The sequence below is a fragment of the Sinocyclocheilus grahami genome, unplaced genomic scaffold, assembly GCF_001515645.1.
Source record: "Sinocyclocheilus grahami isolate Dianchi unplaced genomic scaffold, SAMN03320097.WGS_v1.1 scaffold795.1, whole genome shotgun sequence".
Taxonomy (NCBI): domain Eukaryota; kingdom Metazoa; phylum Chordata; class Actinopteri; order Cypriniformes; family Cyprinidae; genus Sinocyclocheilus; species Sinocyclocheilus grahami.
The window spans coordinates 469,022-488,028 of NW_015505974.1; the positions used below are offsets into that span (position 1 = coordinate 469,022).

Sequence of the window (19,007 nt, forward strand, 5' to 3'; positions counted from 1 at the left end):
CGCCCCCACATACCTACATCGCTCTGTGGGAAGATTTGCATAACGCCGCCCAAATGTTCACGCAAAGAAAAAAGGCGTAACTTTTATTCTCGCAGTAGTATTGTTGTTTCCGCCGCCACCATGTCGTGAAGACGCTGTGTGCTTCGTTGTAAAAGCGAAACTACTTTGTTTGGTCTTACAAAAGAGGACAATATCTGCTTCGTTATGCCTAGAGCTGATCCGTGCTGGTCGCTGAAGAAATACTACAACTTTGCGCTGTGGATCGCCAGATCGGCTTTCACCGTGGAGGAAGCGGAGTCCAGCCTGGAGTTGTCACATGTCCTTCCGGACGCTCCTTCGTCGAATCGCCGGCTGCGCCGTTCTCAAGCCCACCGCTTCAGCTCACGCTAGCCCGGCCTCAGTGCACGCTAAGCCGGGGCTTCCCCTCACGCTAGGCCACTGTGTTTTTCGTTGTGAAAGCAAAACTACTTTGTTTGGTCTTCCAAAAGAGGACACGACTACAAATCAGTGGTTAAGTTGTATTTACAACACTGTTCCAGAACAGTTTAACCCAAATATTCAGATGTGTCCAGCGCATTTTATGGAGGACTGTTTACTGATCCTGGGAAAGTAACGTTAGACTAAAATGTCGGCAGTTCTGACTCACAGTCTGTAAGTACGTTTTCATTTAAACGATTTGACACTGATGATTCAAACACGAGTTTTTGGCAGTAGAGTAGCACTTGTTGTTTGTCATTTCTCTGATAACAAATGCAGACAGAGTTTTATGTTTACGCGGCGCGATACAATGCAATGCAACGCAATGCGTAAAAAGACAGTATAAGTCATTATAATCAGTAATTATGTCCCCACTGGATGCAACAAATACCTCGTTTGTAATGGGTTTTAATGTTTTTGTCTCGTTGCTCCGGCCGGGACACGGCATCAACAATATGTGAGGGGCGTAACATTTCCGTCTCACGCTTGAGGTATTCGGCCAATCACAATGCACTGGATAGCTGGCCAATCACAGCACACCTCACTTTTTCAGACCGATGAGCTTTGTAAAAATCGACACGTCTCAAAAAGGCGGGGCATAGAGGAGAAACAATAATGTACAGTATGTGGAAAATAATGTGTTTTTTTAGCAACATCATATGAGCCCTTTAAGTTATGCATAAATATTACACAAATGCCCTTCTGAAAATGCACAGGGAAGAACACAGAGTCTGTGTGACTTGCGTAATTTCGGAACCATTAGCTTCACCAAATGGAACGTTTTTGCAGGTTTCCCAAACATTTCCAAGATCTGCCACTGGTTGATAAAATGCATAGACACGCCCAAAACTCACGCTATTGGTTGAGCCGCTGTTGCTATGTCAGGCTGGTCGGATTCTTAAACAAACATAGTAATGTTTTGAAAGTGCCACAGTGTTTCCGTTTTTCAGTCAACGTGCAAAATATTTCCTCTGTATATAAGGGTACAAGAAAGTATTTTACTAAAACAAAAAATTGTCTGCACACTGACAAGACTGCTCCCAAGGAATTTATTGGTACAACGTTTCGACCATCAGGTCTTCGTCAGACACTGACCTTTGTTTGTATTGATCTTATTTTTTGTCCTGCACCTGAGCCTTTGGGTTTTTTGGGATGTGCACATTTTTTTTTTTTTTGACTTACAATAAAGTATTTTAACATAAAAAATTACACACTTTAGCATTAAAGTTTGCATGAAATAAACTGAAGCCTATTACTTTGATAGTGCATATCACTAGTCTTGTGGTGAACAATTTGTGCAGGTTAATAATATAAAGACATGTTTTGTCTCTGTAATCTTTATTCAAATTGCATTTAATCTCTGATTGGGCAGAATATCCTTAACACCTCCCCTCCAGTCTTCGGTCTGCTGTGAGCTAGAGATGGCAAGGAGGTGCACTAAAACCAAACCCTGCACTGTTTTTTTTTTTTTTCTCATTCAATATTGCATTTCATTCGGAAATACCGTTAAAATACTGTAAAGTCGAGTCAAGAAGTCGAGATTTCATTCTGAAATATGTTACAATACTTTAAGACCATTGAATCTTTGCAACAAGTCAGTCGCAATTTCCGGTTCACACAGACTTTAAGAAATTTTGTTTCAGCCTTAATTAAAGCAGCCACAGTCTTCTCAGTAACCGTTCGATGCAAATTGCACACAACTGGAAAGCTATGTTATGATCTGGGAAGCTCTAATCTGATTGGCTGGCTATTACTATTTCAAGAAAAACTATTTAAGATGACCTTTGCTTTAACGAAACTGGGAACTGCGACTGATCGCTTTACGTGTCATCCAGACAGTGGGTGATTCTTGGCTGAAATAAGCAACTATTTGGGCCAGACTTTATGCTGAAACTCGAAGTCTGGCTAAGCACGACTATATGAAATATCAATCCTATTTCAGATTTCACATTGAAATATGATGTGACTACTTACACACATTTTCTCTCTCACACAGCTACACACACTTTCAGTTTCAGATTTGCGTTAATTTCCCAGCTATCAAAACATGCCAGAGAGATTCTTACCATAAATATATCATAAGGCGAGCAGAACAGTCACACTCAGAGTTTATCTTCAGACAGCTTATTGTGACATATTTCCTTAGCTATCTCTCCTCACGTCTTCTATCTGCTGGATCTCATCAGATTGCTTTGCAGCAGTCAGCATTTAGGGAAACACATTATACCTTCTGCGTTTTTGGGCTGAAATCGGTCTCACAGGCCCTGTCCTCAACCAGGTTATGAATATTACAGGAACAGTTTAGGAAGAAAACAGATGACTTCTGCTTAAAGACAAAAAAAAAGCATTTGAAAAACAATACAACCCAAGCCAGGAGTTGTTTTGCATGAAATTGTCTGAGGATAGACGTAGTGGTGTGTGCTGGTGATGGTTATACATTTTGTAATTGAACTTTTAGTAGTCATTGCTCTGCTTTGCATCATACCTAATGACACCATTTACCATGGTAAAATCACTGTAACAATTGAGTAGCTTTGCTTTTATGAAACACTGACAACAGCATAACGATAAAAGACACCAATGCATAATCAGTCCATGTGTTAACGTTTCCTAATATGCAATTTTATTTCAGTTAAAATGTATTTCAAGTGTCAAGTGTCTTTTTCTTTAAATGGTTTTAGATAGTTCGCCCAAAACTGAATACAGTAGAACATGTAGAACACAATAATAATAATAATAATAATGATAATAATAATAATAAACAAGAATGTTGGTAACCAAACTGTTGACAGCAGCCTTTGACTTCCACAGAATTTTTTTTTTCCATACTGTCAACTGTTTGGTTTCAACAGAAGTAAGAAACTCATTTACCCACAATTTGAGGATGAGTAAATTTTCATTTTTGGGTGATCTCTTTAACTATAATAACTCTGACACGATATGATTCACATCAATGAGACACACACATAATGACATGGGGTGGGCTATTTTGATTCAGGCCAGTAAATAACCACCTAGCAACCATCACTCAGAACCCTTTAGCAATGGCATAGCAACCAATAACACCACCACCTTACACCTTGCGGGCAACTTTAATACCGACAAGCACCAAACCAGAACCTCCTTCCTGTTCTCACTTTATTGTACCTCATATTTTCCTTTCTCAATCCCCATTTTCCTCATTTCATTCCCTCCTTTTCTTCTCTTTCATTCTACTTCCAGTCTCAGTATATCAATTACTAATAAAAAAATGCCTCAAGAAGACCTTAGCGCCATCCATGAGTCCCTCTTCACAGAGTTGGCTGCTGTATATGTGTCCTTTGATACCCTGAATAGCCCAGAATGCTCAGCGCTTTCCTCTCTCTCTCTCTCTCTCTCTTGTCCTTTCTCATTAAAACCCACCCCGGTCCACAGAGGCAGTGCACCCTGGGCATTGCCAGCTATTAATCCACCACAGCTGAAGTCCGGTGACATGTTTTCCTTTCCCAGCTTTCGCAGCCTAATTACTGAACAAATTGCCACATTTATCTCTCTGTTTTTTGCTGCATAATTCCTCCATTTTTAACTGTAACACACAACTTGCTCATCCACTGTGTCCAACATTGTTGGTGGTGTCGGTATTGTTCACATTTACATACACATGCGTTCATGGGAATTTGCCGGGTGATGAATGATGGGACATTTCGCCCGTGCTAATTGGCATATAAGTGTGGCACATTCGCCAATGCCAAGGTACTGAATTATAATGCTGCACAAGGGAGTTCAAGCAGAAGGTTACATTGGTCATCTTACAGAGTGGACCTGACCCAAGGGCGCAGGAACAATCTGGAACAACACATTAGAAACCTTATCAGCTTGTCTCATGAATATGAATTAGGTGATGTAATCAGTGATAGGCTGATAGGTTAGGCCAATTAATCGGCATCAGCTTGCTGTGTCCACTTGGCCCAAGTGTGGAAGCTCTAAAACCTGCCAACAGCCATTTCAATGGTTAACTAACTAACTAACTATGTTATGTATGTATGCATGTAAGTATGTATGTATCTGCTTGTTTGTTTAAGATAATTATGAGTTAATGAGCTGTCTGAAATCAGGGTGAACTTGTTTCTGTACATAATTAAATTGTAGCATAAAGTATTATTAAAATCATGTTGTGATTGTTATTCTAATAATAATAATATTTATTATTATTATTATTATTATTGTTTGCTGCTTTATATTTTAATCATTATTATTATTAATAATAATAATAATAATAATAATAATAATAATAATAATAATAATAATAATAATAATAATAATAATAATAATAATAATAATAATAATAATAATAATAATAATAATAATAATAATAATAATAATAATAATAATAATAATAATATTAAGTGCTGTCAAACGATTAATCGTGATTAATCGCATCCGAAATAAAGGTTCTTGTTTGCATATTATGAGGGAAAATATTTCTCCAAACCACACATCCTCAACTAAACACACAAATGTCACAAATACACATTTCTAGTTGGCTAAAGATATGTGTGCCACTGCAAAAAAAAAAAAAAGTTAATATAATATGTGTGGGGGCATATAATTATTAATAAAAGTTAAAATGATTAATGAGTAATGGTTTATATGCCCTTGACCTCACACAAACACCAGCATTGTCCACAGAAAGGTTTATAAAACAGTCCTGAGACTGTCCTGTCATCATATTAATTTGGTAGGCAAAGCAATGATGTCATTTTTTTGCCAACTTACTTTGCATCCAAACCTGTAGCACCAGTACAACAATAGCCATCACAAGACCCATACTGACAAACAAGACTCGATCTCGCTGTATATCTCTTTCACTGTTCTTTAAAACCGGCATATTGGTAAGGTAAACATTCAGAAGTACACAAAGCATAGCTTATTTTCTCATGCTTGATCTTGATTGAAGGTTTATCAATGGCTCAGTGAGTTCTGAATAGAGCCATTGTAAACGGCTTTACTTATCTTGATTGAGTGCTAACCACCAATGAATGAAAAAGTAGTTTACGGAAGGAAATTATTCTCTTATCAGTCATAACACATCTATGCTGTCATGTAATATTACAGTAAATGGAATATTTCAGAGGAGTACTCTTCAAACATCGATCATCTTTTATTTCATTTAATGATGCCGATATACACAACCAGTCAAATGTTTGGACATACTGATCCTCATGATCTTGAAAACCTTACAAACCTTTTGATCTAAAGGCTTGTGAGTAAATGCTTGACATTAGTTTTGTAGACAAATATAAATTATGCATTTCTTAAAAAATTTTGCTTTTTGGATGGATTAGATAGTAAAGAAAATCAGGCAATAAGTGTTCAGCATGCATGTGAACTCCTCTAAGCATATATATATATATATATATATATATATATATATATATTGATATATGCAGTACTGCTCTAAACTGCCCTAAACAATAGCTGATAACAACAGCGGCTGAGACAGGCTAGTGACACATCTCTTCCTACTCCGAACCTCCTCCGCAGAACTTGCGTAACAGTACAGCATAAATGCTAACATCCTATTACATTTGTATGCATTGTTTAGACATTCTTTGATATTCCAGTGGGGTTTTATATAAATATGTCACTAATTAGACAAGTCAGATGGATCGTCAGCTCATCAGCTCAATCATTAAATCAGTTGAATGAAATCAGAATTTTGAGATAATACTGGACACACACACACACACACACATATACATATACATATGCACACACACACATATATATATATATATATATTATATACACATACTTTAAATTATATAGTATATTATATACGATATTGATCAAAAGTGTGGAATATTTAAGATTATTTCATGTTTTTTTGAAAGAAGTCACCATACTGCATTTGTTTAAAACAAACAAACAAACAAATACATAAATAAATAAATATAAATCATGCTACATTTTTTCCAGGATTCTTTAATGAATAGAAAATTCAATGAACAGCCTTTGTTTAAAAACAAAACTATTCTGTACCATTATAAATGCCTTTCCTGTCTTTTTTGATCAATTTAACGTATCCTTGATTAATACAATTTATGATTTCTTCTCTATTAAATACCAAAAAGCAAAAACTGATTCCAACGTTGACAATAATAAGAAATGTTTCTTAAGCAGTAAATCAGTATATTAGAATGATTTCTGAAGAATCATGTAACACTGAAGACAGGAGTAATGATGCTGAAAATTCAGCTTTATCACAGGAATACATTTTCTAAATATATTAAAGCAGAAAACAGTTATTTGTCATTGTAATAATATTTCACAATATTGCTGCTTTACTGTATTTTTGATCAAATAGATGCTTAAATCCTTGGTGAGCATAAGATACTTCATTCAAAAACATTTAACATTATCCCAAACTTTTTTAATGGTAGAATATGTTATACATACCTATCAATGTAATTATTTTTTTTAATGTTGGAGACACGAAGAAAAACTTACACTGAACATTGAGTATGACGCTGTCAGTAAAGCGGTCTGTACGGTAGGTGACGATGCAGGTCAGCTTTTGACGGTGGGTCTCGCGGCTGGGCAACACGATGTAGTTGCTGCGCACGGTCACGGTGCCATTTGGATTGCGCGTTTCCTGAAACGTGGCTTCACCCTTCAGAGTGGTGTCCCATTTGATGATGCTGGGAGGTTTGCCGTTAGCCGACATGCAGGTGGCCACAGGCATCTTGCGTTTCGGCATCCTTGCCACAATGGTGGGTGAAGTCAAGGTCATCTTGGTCACTGGCCGTGCTGGAAGAAAGAAGTAAGCAGTAAAAAAACAAGAAAAGAAACACTGTAATATACTAAAGTACTGTGTGAACAGGAGCAACAAATGTGCCCTTGAGAAGTTGTGAAGTAAAAAAAAAAAATTTTTTATTTTTCTCACTGATCCAGTGCCTCTAACACTAATCTCGCCATTCTGAAAAGTCGTTTTTTCCCCGTCAGTATAAATCAAGCAGTTCACTAATGTATTTTTCCCCTAACCCGTGTTCAAAGCGAAAGCATCAGTCAAGCACTCAAATAACAGATGTAGAAAACACTCGTTTCTTGCAGTGCCCAAAGTCATCCAATCTCGATCCTTTATGGGCTGCCAATTAGCAATTAACAGGCCTGCATCAAAAGGGAAGATGTGTGTTTATGTGAGTGCATGTCAAAGAGTGCTGATAGCAGGACTGAGGTTTGTGTCGAGGGTTGATATGACATGAAGAGGCTCTTTGAAAACATTGAGCTGGTTATCTCCATTCATGTTGCCAGCGTTCTCAGAAGACGCATGCATGTGAACGTGATATACAAAATGGGCTTGGGAGTAAACAAGCCACACTAGTAAAAAAAAAAAAAACTGTACTTGAGCCAAGCAGCTCCCTTTGCTGGCTTAATGGAAAACATATCAACACTTCATTTCTAATTAAATCTACAATCAGTGGGAGCATAACCCACCTCTCTAAGATACTCCTCTCTTGCACTCCAACACACACACACACACAGGTTTACATTTGTGAAAAGTGGGGACATCCCATAGGCGTAATGGTTTTTATACTGTACAGACCGTATATTGTATTGCCCTTTACCAACCCTACCCCTAAACCTACCCCTTACAGGAGACTTTGTGCTATTTCAGATTTTCAATACACTCCATTCTGTGTGATTTATAAGCGTTTTGAAAAGTGGGGACTTGGGGTAATGTCCTGAAAAGTCACCTTCTCCTTGTAATACCTATGTCATACCTTTGTCATTATACAAATTTATGTCCTCATTTGTCACAAAAACGAGTACACACACACACACACACAAATGCACATACATTATGTTGCTCTTCTTAACCTGTGCAGCTAATAACTAATAACAAAAACTTAAATGCACATTAAAAATAAAATAAATATAATAAAAATGACAAAAACACACAACATAATTGCTAAAACTATAACTAAAATTAAAATGAAAACAGCAAATATAAAAATAAAACTGATTCAAAATATTAACAAAAAATATAATAGTATGTCAATGAAACTACACTATTTACATAGTTACATTATACTACATTATATACATTATTTGACAACACGTGTATGTTTACTTTGATTGTGTTTAATAGTTAAATGACATGCATGCATACAATAAATAATGTCATATTTATTAGCAAGTGTTCTTTCTTTTAATTTTACAGTTTGTTTTTATTTCATGAATTATAAGCTTTTCATCAACACACAAACCCCATTTCGGGAAATCCTGATCTATTGTATAGCATCAGAAGATCTGGATATGTACTACTTTTACAGTGCTAATGGTATTTTTGGGTATAAAACACCATCCACTTTTGTTGTCAAAGAGCAGCTTGGACATTCTGCTTAACTTCGGATTTTGCGTTTCAAAGAAGTAAGAAAATAATACAATGTTGGATTCCTTTAATAAAATGATAGCTTATCTTCACTTGTGTGTGTAGCGAAAAACATGCATGAATGCATTATATCTGAAGGTCGAGGCTAGGGTGTAGCTCTTTCTATTGTGCTGAGCACTGATCAATACATTTCAAGCGTAGTGAAGGTTTTAACCAAGCACCTCACAGACCTGGAGTGGTCAAGGACAAAGGTGATTTTTCTGAAGGGCTTACAGGGTTATGAATAAAATATTGCTGAAACAACATCCATTTACACCTTACTATCTGCTAACCATGATGACACCTTTAATCAAAAATCTCTCACCATGTCAGTGCTAAGAGTGCGGAGAATATTCAAGAAAATGACACCTATTTCTGTGCTGTCCTCCACGGGGTTATATGTGTGCAGAGAACTTGCTGCTCAGTGCAAACCAGTGTTTTGGCACTGCACTGCATTTTTTTTTTTAACTGTTCGTAATTTACTGTTTATTTATTTATTTATTACATTCAATGCAAATTTTTGTATAAAAAATCTTACATAAATTGTACCATTTAATGTGAATAACTTACACAAATTTTAGCATGGAATATAAATGTTTTTGAACAAATTACACAATTTGATCTGCTTGTAATTTCAGAATTGTTTCATGAATGACATACACAGAAATGTATTCTGCTCATGTTTCATGAATGAGGCCCATTGATGCCCTGTGAATGTGTTCTTTTCACAGGAGAACAGCACTATATATGTACGGTCTCAGCTGCCAGTATGGTGGTCTTACCAAAGACGGTGAGGTTGACCATATTCTCCCTGTTGCCTGCTGGGAAGGTGGTGTACTCGCAGATGTAGGCCGCCTCATCAGATAGCCGTAGGTTGCTGAACACAATGGTGGTATCCTCAAGAGTAGAAGGGGACCTCTGGCGCACAGCAGGATGCTTGAAGCTCACACGGTCTTTGAAAGGGGGCAGCACTGATACTCCCAAGTCTGGGTTAGCGGTGGCGACGTTTTGTTTGGTGCCATTTATCAGCTTTTGCCAGGTGACCTGAGAGATCTTCACTGGTGGCTTACCGTTGATGAAGACACATCGCAGTTCGACCGTGTCACCCACGAATCCAGACTTACTGGGGTCCGTCTGCACCGACTGCCCATTCCCCGCTGCAGAAAGACAAGGACATCAAAAACAAGTCAAACAATCCGTGCTAAGAATGATATTTAATGCACTAAATTTTGCAATACTTTGGTAATTTACCAATATTAAAACCAAACTTCTTTTAAGGTGACAGTCACCAATTTCATGTGTAAATAACTAACCCTAAACCGAACCCTAACCCTATAGTAAGTATATGCATTTAATTAAGATTACCTAGTACTGTGTTATTACATTGTAACAACATCACCTTAAAATAAAACGTAACCAAAATATTTATTTAAATTAATTAATAGCATATGGAATCTCTCCATGTGTTTTGGTATTTATTTCGAATATGCATCACGAAAACTATCAACTCTAACAGAAGTCACAACAGCTCATTGACTCGACTCGGGTTTTCACGCTACAGTCGAGTGCGTCAAAACAGCTAGCATGCCAATTCAACAAGAGTACTTTAAACGCCACCTTCGTCGACAAACAGAACTAATTACAAGCATGGCAGTGATGTTTACAGGCAGCATTAGGCCTTCAAGAGCTCCGGATGTAGACTTTCCTCGCATGTGTAATGATGGTGGATCCCCCCCGACTCTGATCCTGACTGCCAACCCTCCCACACCACTCTATCCTAATTATTTCTCATTGGTAAACTCGGTGACAGCCTCAAGCACCTATTAATGGAAACAATGTGGGATCCAGTGTGAGTGTGCCCATATGATGGCACTTGAATTAAGCTACAATAAACCAGGCAGGCAATTAGTAGTAAACGAATGGGTTTCTATGTTTTCCCTGCAACGGCTTTCAGGAGTATCTGTCACGTAGAAGATGAATCCATTGCCCCCAGTTAAAACAATAGTGGTTTTGTCTCTCAACCCTGAATACGGCATGCCCCACAGTCAAATGTGTCTTGTTTTGACAGGCCCTTGGCCTTTTGTCTCCCTGGTGACCTTCTTTTACCCCCTCCAGCTGAGAATGATGTGTCAACACTCAAACCCCTCCTTCTCACCCCTTCCTTTTCTCTAAAGACTAGCTTTCTTGCACATGCTATTACTCATACTTTTGTTTAACTACCCCCTTTACCTCACCCCCTGCGTTTCATTCATATTTTCTTTGTCTTTACTTCCTTAACACCTGACCAGACAATCGGCTCTTCTTACATATCAACCCCGCATATGCTTCCTCGGAAGGGCTATGCATCCATGAGCACTTTCAGTTCCTGTTTAGCTCTAGAGAGGCCATTCATAACAGAAGCTTTCCTGACCCGTGAATAACTCTGAGGCAAACGTGTCCCTTGAGAGTCCATGAGTTCTGTTGTCTTTAACAAACCTGTCGTAAGAGACCCAGAGTAGATATATTTCTCCTCGCCGTGAGGTGCTGTGCTGTCCTGTTGGTCTTGCTCCCTGCACAAACATATACTAAACCACATACCTTCACCTCCCTCTTTCCCCCACTCCCTCTCTCTCTCTCTCTCGCTTATTTATGACTGGCAAAACAGGTAATTACCTCCTACAGAGAGACCTTAGCAAAGAGGAAGTAACTCTGAACTACTGTGCTTAATCACGCCACTCATAAAAGTTGGAAATACTGCAGGGGAAAACAAAACCAAGGGAAACTGTGGGTCATTTGACCAAATGCGTTCCATCTGCATCCCTCATATAAATATACAAAACTTTGCTATAATAATGACATCATTGTTCTTTTAAGAAGTGAACTTTCGAGCACGACGTTAGTATTTCATCTTATATTTTGTTCATGTGTCATCTTAAAATTGCAACATTACCATTAGGGGTGCAACGGTTCTCGGTAAAAAAATCAAATGACATTGTATGTTACAATTGTAAACTTAAACCGTGAACCTTTAAAGCAGGGTCTAAAATATGGTATTTTTATAAAATACATTTTATACATATACATTTAACTAAAGGATCCTTTCATTTTTCCCCCCTTTACTCGTACTGCACAAAAAGTGGTTCAATAACATTGAATGTTACAGGGATTGATTATTGCAAATGCAGATCCCACGGTGTTCTGGTTAAATAATTTGTATTTATTTATTGCTAAGGTTTGCATATGGTGGTGTGTTCTTAATGACAGCTTTCCTAAAAAATATATCCTATTTATAAAATAAGAAATATCCCAATATATCGCCTTGCTTACAGTATCGCAGTGTATAGCAACATATTGCATCACTACCCCTGTATCGTGGTATCATATCGCCAGATTATTGCCAATACACAGCCATAATTTAAATGGTACCTTTTGAAAATGAGACAATAATGGGCAATTTTGAAGAGTCTAAGGTGAATTGCTGATTGGGGATCTGATATGAGTATTTGTAAGCCATTTTATGAATAGGTGAAATACTGGTTTGAGCTGAGGTCTATGGGTGACATCAGTCATGAGAGTTCAACAAGTATGGGCACGTGTTTACATTCTACATTTAGGACTTACAGGCATTTGAAAGATAATCTGGGAAAAGTTAAACTTGAGAAGACACTGATTAGTCTAAAAGTAAACTATGTCTCATGACCAGCGGGGTTGAAACTAGCCACACATTTAGAGAGAAAGCGAGAGACGCAGGCAAAATATGCACTGTTCATTCAATGCACACAGAAATATAAGTCTTTGTGTGTGTGTGTGTGTGTGTGTGTGTGTGTGTGTGTGTGCGCGAGTGTGTTTGAGTATATAAGAATGTAAAAACGTGAGTGAGTGAGTGTGTTGTGTGTGTGAGTGTGTTGTGTGTGTGAGTGTGTTGTGTGTGTGTGTGTGTGTTGTGTGTGTGTGTGTGGGGGTAAAGTTAAACTTGAGAAGACACTGATTAGTCTAAAAGTAAACTATGTCTCATGACCAGCGGGGTTGAAACTAGCCACACATTTAGAGAGAAAGAGAGAAAGCGAGGCAAAATATGCACTGTTCATTCAATGCACACAGAAATATAAGTCTTTGTGTGTGTGTGTGTGTGTGTGTGTGTGTGTGTGTGTGTGCGAGCGTGTTTGCAAGTATATGAAAGTTGAAAAATCAAGACACTCAAGATTTCAGAGAGCACATGGTACTGACCTTGAATACAAAGAAATAAACTCTTATCACATAGGAACTTTCTTCTTTCTCATGCAGTGGTACACTGGAAGTTGCAGGTTTGTTTTGCAGGAACATGAAAGTTAAATCATTTTGCCATGAATTCAGCTGTGTTAACCACCAATAAATGGTTTAAAGTAGATATTTACACTTTATTCAGAGTGAAGCCCATGCAAAAGTTGCCATCACAATGATGTTACTGGTGTTCAGTGTTGGGGAGTAACTAGTCACATGTAACGACGTTACGTAATTTAATTACTAAATAAATGTAATTGTAATCAGTTACAGTTACTAAGAAAAAATGTGTATTTAAATTACAGTTACTTATGAAAATGTTAACAATTACACATGGGATTTCATTTGAATATTTACACAAATCCACATACAGATTTAATTGATTTCTTTCCCAAATTGCACTGTTTACTATAATTTATCATTTCCGTGATGTGGAAAACACAGACTGGTTCTTACAATCCAGTCATAAAAACGGAATTCCTATAGCCTAATGCGGATGGAATATGCCACATTTTGGACGAATAAATCAAAAGTAGGTCAGTACACTTGAATCAAAACGCGATATGGACTAGTGTCTGCAAATATTAAGCCGCAAAAAGACAACGTATGAATCCTGCACGTTCTGCGTGTCTGGAACCTGGCCATCGGGAGAACCGGGACAATTCCCGGTGGCCTGGCAGCCGATTTGGCCCGCTTTTTTAATATTATTATTGTATAGTTGCCTTCCAAATGTACTAAAGCGATTATTTCCGAATTTGCCATTCGATAATTAAATATCTAATAAATCATGAATCGGTTAGTCGTGACTGGCAATGCTTCGGCTCGCGCCTCCGCCAAACGGTTTGGATCAGAGTAATCAATGCGAGAAAGAGAATGAAGTGGACCGTGGAAGCGCACAGGTGGAGCAGAGAAGCAAAACCCTGTTCAGGGTTTAAAGTGCAGGTCAGTTTCATCTGTAAATATGCTATTGTAGTTTTGTCTTTGTTTACTTAGTTAAGCAGCAGCAGCCCATTGCTCATCAGTCATCACTCAAAATACTGCATAAAGGACTTCATTATTATCTATTGTAATGTTACAGTAGTAATTTAGCAGACAAATAATCATACTGTATAACAGGTTTAGGGGGAGCTAGGGCTCCCTTACAACACAACCCTTATGAAATGAATGATGATTTTACTATAAATCCAAAGACAATGGTTACAATTATCAAACCATGGTAACCACAAATTAACCATGGTTTCTGTCAGGACCACTATCGTCAAAATGATAGATACTTAGCATAAAGTTTGGTTTGGCGGTATGGTTCTGTTCTGGGCAAAAACATGGTTACTGTACTCCTGTTCAGTGTTTTCCCAGTCCGCCCCTCATGGAAATTAATGGCGCAGACATGTGGTTTAATTTACTACACACAGGCCTACTGAAGATTTCAAAAAGACACCAATGTTTCAGGAGTTTAGTAGACAGAATAGGACACATGCTTATTAGATAACCGTATTTGAGTTGATGCATATGCTTTTATTTATTATTATTTTTAATTAGCAATTTTTTTTCCAAACCATTGTTAGATGCAGTGTTTCCTGTAGTTATGCAAATATTTGGTTTCAAAAACAGTATCAGTAAACTATTTCTTATGATTTTAAATCTGCATTGAACTTCAGATCAATCTCAAAGTAAAAGGCGGTATTTGTGTTCAAATTTGATCATCTTAATTCAAGTGAGGAAGGATTTTGAAAGTCTGACAGTGTTGAGCACTACTGTAAGGTTAACCCTGCAGGGTGTAAATGTTTGAAAATGATTAACAGTTGCAAATAAACATTCATTAGAAATTTATAAAATTAATCAAACAGCAAACAAAAGTAATCAGTTACATTACTATAATAAAGTAATTGAAAAAGTTACACTACTATTACATTTTAAACACGGTAACTTGTAATCTTTAACCTATTACATTTCCAAAGTAACCTTCCCAACACTGCTGGTGTTTACTTACTGGTCCAAGTCATAAGAGACCCCCTAACCCTAAGTATGAAAATCAATTGTGATGCTATCCTTAGCAAACATCACTTATAAAGGAGGGGATCAGCTGGTGATGTGTCAGTTTTTTTTTAACCGATGTACACCAAACCCTTCATTTCTCATTTACCCAGGCATGTACGGATTAGATATTTTTGACCAGAGTGTATAGACCCATCAGCAGGCACTGTGAAATGACAGATTGATTGACTAATCGAGTTTGACAGAAAGACAGCTGGCAACCTCTGCACAGCTACCTTGGGGAACACCTGTGTCCTTGTACCCCTTGATTTGACCCTGTTTCCACTGGTATTTGCTACTGTGACAGGGTTGAAACAAGAGGAAATGTCTTGTGAAGTACCAATGCGATTTACATCTTGCCAACATCAGTAAGAAAAACAATCCAATCTAGGGGGGAAAGCGTTTTAAATATAGGCCTAGTTCACTTCAGCTGCATGGAGATGTTGTTAGTGGGGGAATAGGAGAAGTAGCAGGGAGACTATACTCTGCTAACTCCCTCCTCTGAGTCATCCACTTAGACCACCGCAAATAAAGATCAGTCCACTCTTTTGAGGGAGTTGTGAGAGAGGGGTAATTATTCGGCTCCAGAACCCAAATCCTCACACTGAGGAACCCAAAGCCTCTGGGCCCCCTGACCCCATTTCCACCTTTTCTTCCTCCACCTCAGGGCTGAAGGGGTCTTCCAAAGAAAGTAGGAGATAGAGAGTAATTATAGCCAGCACAGTGGAGATGAACAATGGAGGGCAATCAGAAGGAAAACTTGAGAATATAAGCACTTCTGTACACAATGAAAGAAGTTAAGTTGCTACGAAACAGAATCAAGGGCAAACAGACTGCGAGAGAGCGTTGTCGTTGGCACAATGGTGCCCTTGAAAGCACAACAAAAAAGTTGAGTAAGACAATCACTTGCAGACATCTGAATAACGATGAGAGTGAAGTAACACACCGCAGAACAAATCTTGAGGTCTTAAAGCATTATCCAGTGGGTCTGACAAACACACCCAAGGGTGGTGTTCAGACAACATGGACTCTGCTTCTTTTTCCAGGTCTCTTACCTGGACTACATGCAGAAACTCATAATGTGGAGGGAAATAATTGCATAGATCTTACCGTGAGGCATATATGAGCAAGTCAGAGGAGGCTAAAGCCTTTCACAATCCCCATTGTTCAAGGCGTGTTGAACATCTCATTTAGTTACGTTTAATCCACCCATTATCTCTCAGAGAAACAGCATAAAACAGTCCAACATATGTGTGATTAGTCATTCAACTTTCAGTAATCTGGCAAGACTGTGAGGATGTAGGTGGAAGTCAAGGATGAATGTGGTTTTCCTACTAGAGGGTCTACTCTGAGGCCGACTTTGTTTTGCTAGCCTGACCACTGACCAGGAACCTCCGGAAAATGAAATATTTAAAATACACACACTGCACACTAAGCCTAATTTGCCCTGAGCAAATCCTTAAAGCCTTCTTTACGCACTAACCATACAGTAGGTGGCACACACACCAAAGATGAAATATTCTCCGAACCTACAGGTGTCAGTGGTGAGCAAATATCAGCTGAACCAGCAAAAAAACAGCAGTAAGAAGTATCTTGCCAAACTTTACATTTGCCTACCCAGGTAAAAAGAAAGTTCACTGGTAATTGGTCAAACGGTCATGAGGTTGAAGGATATTGTCTTGGATAACGGGGGGCCTTCAAGTCAAAAAGTTTCAGAACCACTGTTTTAGTGTATAAAAGGTAACTGCTGTTGTTTCCAGGCCTACTTCTCACAATGGAATCACAGAATCTTCCCTATTCACTCTCACACGTGGACCATGAGGCTGGGGTGGGGGTGCAACTAGGACGCCTCCTGTAAGATGTAGCATCAGTGCGGAGGCACACTCCAAACAGAGCTACCATTCTCCGGGACGGTAGCCTGACCGGATCCGCATCTCTCCCCGGGCACGAGGCACAACACTGGACCTGCTTCAGGCCTCCCAGAAAGAAAAAAAAATGATGGCATTCGGCCCATCTCATTAAGAAAACCGCAGAAAGGCTTGTTTAGAGATTCTACAAAATACGCCCCATTGTGTGTGGGTAATCTAATAGCAATCCAGGTCCTTCAGTTAGGAAAAAAGAAGAGCTCAGCTTCGGTGAGGACACTAATATGTTTATGTGCTAGAGAGTGATGATACGGTGCCTCCCAGCACATCCCGCTCATGCTGTGGGCGCATTACGATGCTGTATCAAGTTAGCAGCTAAAAACAGAGAAGAGACTGCGACGGTGGAGATCAAGAGTAACTCTAAAATCAGTGAGGAGAATGTGATGAATCCTACAGCCGGCTATGCACGTACGACTCGTTCTAGTATGTTTGTTTTCGAGTGTATGCGCATTTCTGCAGACGTGCTGCCTCTCTTCTAAACATGGCTATTTGATTCTTGTTTTACCAGCTACCCTCATCTACTGTGTCAGCCTTAGCTAATATTTACCTTCAGCAGAAACCTGCTGCAACATATGGTCAGCACTCCGGCTTTCACTTGCACTCTGCTCTCGCCCCTTTCTCCATTAGCGCTCAAACTTTACACACATTTCCCCTATATACCTTTTCCTGATAGACCATCTACCATCTGCTTGATTGAGGCGGTGTATTTACCTGAACCAGCTATACAGGAAGTTATAATGATTCGGTATACTCTGCTTGTCAAACAGTTTGGTACATAGTTTAAAGAGGAATCATGCTATTTTTGAAAACTGGATGGGAAATATTGCAACACTCAGAAACAGGGTTATTGTAGTAAACAAAAACAGAAACTAAAAGTAAATAAATTTAAAAATGAATACGGGAAATAAACAAACAAACCTGATTCAACAAATTAATAAAAATTATAATGGTACCTCAAATACTAAAATAACATTGCTCAGAAAAAAAAGGCATGCACAATATTATAGTACTGTCAATATACAATACAAATACAGCGATTATTATTCATGTTATGGCTGGTAACCAATAAAATGCAGATATTAAAATGCTATACTTTGACTACAGTTTATTACGTTTTGTTACATATGACTTGATACGATTATGATTATAATACGATTATGTCATTAAAAAATTTAAATCAATTGTTTAAAAGTCACATGTGAATTTAGGCAGCACAACATTATAATGCATAGCATGAAAAATGCATGAATATGTTCATTTTGACATTTGCTAAAAATTGCAAACAGTTCTTACATTATTAACTTTAAGTCTGCTGTAGCTATCGGCAAATGTGAATATTAAATTTAATTAAAAACAGTTTACAGCCTGATTTCAGCTAAAGAGGATAACATTTTTGTGAAATTTTAGTAGTGATGTGCCATGTTTTTTTTTTTTTTTAAGCGTAGGCTTAGCAAACAGTGTTTGGCCTTTACTCATTCAAGCAGATAGAAGCTGGTCTTGCATAACTTAAAAAAATAAATAAAAATGCAGAGGGTATTATCAAGATGGCCGCCAAGTTGAATGACTTGCTCAAAAGGACATTGCCCTCATCTAAAGAAGGCACTGATTATACAACCATATGTTGCTTTCTTCCACATTTGACTATGCAGCCAACCCCACATGGCACAAGTCCAGTGCGATGTAGGAAGGAGCGTACAGGCCCACGCTGCTCCTCCCCTGAGAGTGGTTTGAAGGCGTTGTGAAAATGTCAAGGAGATGCATCAGCATACCTGTGTTCTGCTCTCTTTCTTCTCCATCACTCTTTTTTACACACTGATTCATCTTTCGCAGCTCGGCCTGCCAGCTCTTCCACTACATTTTTATATGCACAATCCAACAGCAGGATAGATGATGTAATACACAAGCATACAGGCTTTGAA

The 19,007-nt window shown here is 38.2% G+C and overlaps 1 protein-coding gene across 1 annotated transcript in view; it reads right to left on the minus strand.

Moving 5' to 3' along the window:
- Positions 1-19,007, minus strand: part of LOC107561861 (nectin-1-like) — a 148,358-nt gene that overhangs the window by 44,839 nt on the left and 84,512 nt on the right. Inside the window, exons 2-4 of the mRNA XM_016246376.1 lie at positions 9,673-10,047; positions 6,967-7,266; positions 5,233-5,245 (exon numbers count right to left, since the gene is read on the minus strand). Coding sequence (XP_016101862.1) covers positions 5,233-5,245; positions 6,967-7,266; positions 9,673-10,047 — 688 coding nt within the window. The remainder of the gene's footprint in view (positions 1-5,232; positions 5,246-6,966; positions 7,267-9,672; positions 10,048-19,007) is intronic.